General features: G+C 48.5%; 1 protein-coding gene across 2 annotated transcripts; it reads right to left on the reverse strand.

Moving 5' to 3' along the window:
- Positions 1 to 204: 204 nt before the first annotated feature.
- Positions 205 to 2,458, reverse strand: LOC119404399 (uncharacterized). Of its 2 annotated transcripts, XM_049418858.1 has the most exons (4): positions 2,358 to 2,458; positions 1,571 to 1,674; positions 1,441 to 1,513; positions 205 to 655 (listed from the first exon to the last, which is right to left on the reverse strand). In XM_049418858.1, the coding sequence occupies exons 1-4, from the start codon at positions 2,437 to 2,439 to the stop codon at positions 453 to 455; spliced, it is 462 nt and encodes a 153-aa protein (XP_049274815.1). In that variant the 5' UTR covers positions 2,440 to 2,458; the 3' UTR covers positions 205 to 452. The 2 variants fall into 2 exon arrangements, 1 of the variants encoding a protein (XP_049274815.1); XR_007417408.1 differs by lacking the exon at positions 2,358 to 2,458 and adding an exon at positions 2,189 to 2,236 and having other exon boundaries at positions 1,441 to 1,674.
- Between the last annotated feature and the right edge of the window lie 937 nt (positions 2,459 to 3,395).

Below are 3,395 nucleotides of genomic sequence, written 5' to 3' on the forward strand. Positions count from 1 at the left end.
CCCCCCCCCGAAAAAAATTTCTGGCTACGCCCCTGCAACAGAACACGTGTTCGTCAACTATATTTTGGTCTTGCAATATTTCCAAATTATTGTGCAACCTAGACCATGCACAAACGCTCTTCTTTTTTTCTAGGATATGTAAAAATCGAGTATTCTACACGCATACACTATAGACATAAAGATACACTACAGTGCACTATGTGCATATACTACAAACTTGCTGAATGCATTAATTCATATGAGATTTTAAAAAATGACATTGCAGGACACGATTTACCACTGAGCTACACTGTGTTATGTACAATGAAACAGCACATCAGTGCTTCTGATATGCAGAAAAAGAAAATTAACTGAAAAAAAATTGCAGGGCACCATTGAAGCAAACCAGCGTATCACAACTTGTGGTGTGAACAAAAATAAATCTACATATATGTACAACTAGTCTTTACAAATCACTGTGCAGGTGGCTTCTGCTGCAATGAGAGCCCGGGTGAGGGTACCAACGCCTTGCAGCTCGTGGACCACGTCCCCGAGAAGTTGAACCTGGCAGTCGGCAGCTTTCCAATGATATCTGGCCCTGCCGCCTGGTGTTCGCGGCTAGTAACTCCAGCGCTTCGGCCTGCCGGTTGCCCACATCTCGCAGCTGCGGCATGAGCTGGAAACCAAGAAATGTGTTGCCATTATCACCTATGAATTTCCTGCTACCGACTCTTCGCTGGAAGCTTCTGTTCGTGAAGACTTTCAGCGTGTGCAACAATTTCGTCTCTGTGGAAAATCCACTGACCTAAAGGCATTCATGAATGGTGCTTAGTTCACCGCACAACCAATGCACTTCGTTCGGACAGACCAAAGCGGTGCCGGAATTCATTTTCGCTCATCTCATCAAACACATCTCACACCTCTAACCACCTCTGCCCGAGAAGCAACCAAGCAGCCCTTTTCAGGGCTACACAATCGTTTGTCTGGCTTTACACGATGACTGACACAATCTCCTTCTGAAACCCTAGCTGCTGCAGTATGCATAACATACAGCAAGCAGGTGTAACACAGGTGCAAACATGTGCATTTGTGTATGATGGCTATGTTAAGTTATATAACGAGCTTGCTTTTTGAACAGTATATTTAGCAATAGCACATTTTCAGTTTCACTTTTGGAGCAAGTGACAAAATAGGGAAACATTTCAAGATGTTGAACATTCTTCTACTGCAACTTTTTCGCTACATTTCACCATAACTGCAAGGCAGGACACCTGTTTATTCCATCTGACAGTTATGCAAACAACTAGCTCCTGTAACCGTTTGCCAAATTTTTTTTGTGCAACTTTTTGTCTTTATGCCTAGAGATGTCATCTCTTCACAAACACATAGCCGAACGCATGAGCATCACCTGTGAGCATGTCATACCATCTACAGCTAATCAAAAACATCAGCGAAACTTACGAGTTGTGGCACGGGGAAGGTCCTGGGCCACATCCTCTTCAGCCACACCAGCAGCAGCTGGAGCAGGGCTCACCTGTTAGTAGTAAGAAGTTTCTTGATTGACACTTGAGTGCAAGATGTGAAAGTTCACCTGCAAGCCGCGGAAGTTGTTCCCGACCAAGAACCTTGGCGGTGCAGGCGACGGAAGTCCCCAGATAGTGCACATGCTTGCAGGCTCTGATCTGGGGGAACCATCTGTAAGCATACGTTAAAAAAAGACTATAGCCCAGTCTGGTCCCTACTAATGATAACAGTGCAGCTACACAGAGCTAAAAACAATAATTCGTAGGGATTATTGTGGCGAATGTGCACTAATGCTGGAAGTGGAATAGCAATGTTTTTTTTAGAGATGTTTACACAGCGGCATGCTATGACACAGACTTCGGAGAGAGGGTGGAGGGAAGCAAATCTACTGGCTACGCACCTCACTCGACTCGAGGGTCTGAGAAATGGCTTGGAACACGTAGGGTGCTCTAATGAGCTTCGAAATATAGTTCGCGGCTGTTCTTTCGTCATCACCGCAAATGTGGCTGTTCTGCTTTCTGTTCTGAGCGGCGCAACGTGTTAGCACCTCAGCCAACGCGGCGGCCGGGCGATTCACTCGATATTGTTCGAAAAAGTAAAACTGACAGCGCGTAATGGCTCGAAGCAAATGAGCACACTAATTCGCAGCATACAAGTAACAATGATATTCTAAGCCAGTGCTTACCGATTCAGATCACCCGAACTCTGGGCCTCGCTTACTGTCGACCCGCGCGGTCCCTGCCAAGCACGACGCGGCCGCGGTAACCCGTAATCTGGCCGCCTCCGGTGCCGCTGTAAAACACAAGCGGGACGTGTAAGATGACCGACCACAATACAATTGTGCTCGCACTCACCTCTGCTGCTCTCGGAGTTTGGCAAGGCTGTGGTGTTACGCGCAGGGACTTCGTTCAAAAGCGCTACCAGCTCCTGCCACATGTCGTCCCGGTCCTCCCTCGTGAACGACGACTCCAGCGGGCACGACAGCGTCGCGATCTGTGGATGCTCTTTCACAAAAGCCAGCCGAAGCCCCTTTTGACGATCAGACACCCGAGAACCAACGCAGACGTCGCGATGGGACGACATTTTGAAACTGCGTCAGCCGCTGCTTTTCTTTTTTTTTTTTTTTCGCGTTCGCGACACCATCTAGCGACGACGTCAAAAAAAACTAACATTATCAAATATTGCCGCAAGTCTTATATTTCATGAGTTGAAGCTTCCTACACATCACGGCGAGGCCTGCGCAGCGCTTTGCCCACAGTCTTTGTGGGTGAAGCTTCAACTCATGAAATATAAGACTTGCGGCAATCAAGACCTCTGGACTGACCCTGAAGCAATCAAGACCTCTGGACTGACCCTGAAGCCAGAAAAGTGCCGATTCGCATACGACGAGCTCCTGTTTCTCGGTCATGTGATCAGCAAGTCTGGAGTGCGCCCAGACCCGCGGAAAACAGCGGCCATCGCCGACTTCGCGCCTCCCACCGACAAGAAGGCCGTCCGCCGATTTCTCGGCTTATGCGCCTATTACAGACGCTTCGTCAAAAACTTTTCACGCATCGCCGAACCACTCACGCTTCTCACGAAGAATAACGTGGAATTCAGGTGGGAACCGGAGCAAGTGCAAGCATTTGAGGAACTTAAACGACGCCTGCAGACGCCACCCATACTTGCGCATTTCGACGATTGCGCCGATACTGAAATACACACCGACGCAAGCAGCGTAGGACTCGGTGCCGTCCTTGTGCAAAAGACGGACGGGCTTGAAAGGGTTATCAGTTATGCTAGCCGGTCATTATCCAAGGCAGAAGCCAACTATTCCACAACAGAAAGGGAATGCCTCGCCATCATCTGGGCTACGTCAAAGTTTCGCCCCTACCTCTATGGCAGGCCCTTCA

The sequence above is a fragment of the Rhipicephalus sanguineus genome, chromosome 9, assembly GCF_013339695.2.
Source record: "Rhipicephalus sanguineus isolate Rsan-2018 chromosome 9, BIME_Rsan_1.4, whole genome shotgun sequence".
In the NCBI taxonomy this organism is placed as follows: Eukaryota; Metazoa; Arthropoda; class Arachnida; order Ixodida; family Ixodidae; genus Rhipicephalus; species Rhipicephalus sanguineus.

Bases quoted from the DNA above. Each gene is read 5' to 3' on its own strand.
- LOC119404399 (XM_049418858.1), bottom strand. From the start codon at position 2,439: ATGTGGCAGGAGCTGGTAGCGCTTTTGAACGAAGTCCCTGCGCGTAAC. The intron at 1,675-2,357 runs GTGAGTGCGAGC...GTATGCTTACAG, and splicing joins AAACTCCGAGAGCAGCAGAG to ATGGTTCCCCCAGATCAGAG. The intron at 656-1,440 runs GTAAGTTTCGCT...CTTGGTTTCCAG, and splicing joins CCTTCCCCGTGCCACAACTC to CTCATGCCGCAGCTGCGAGA.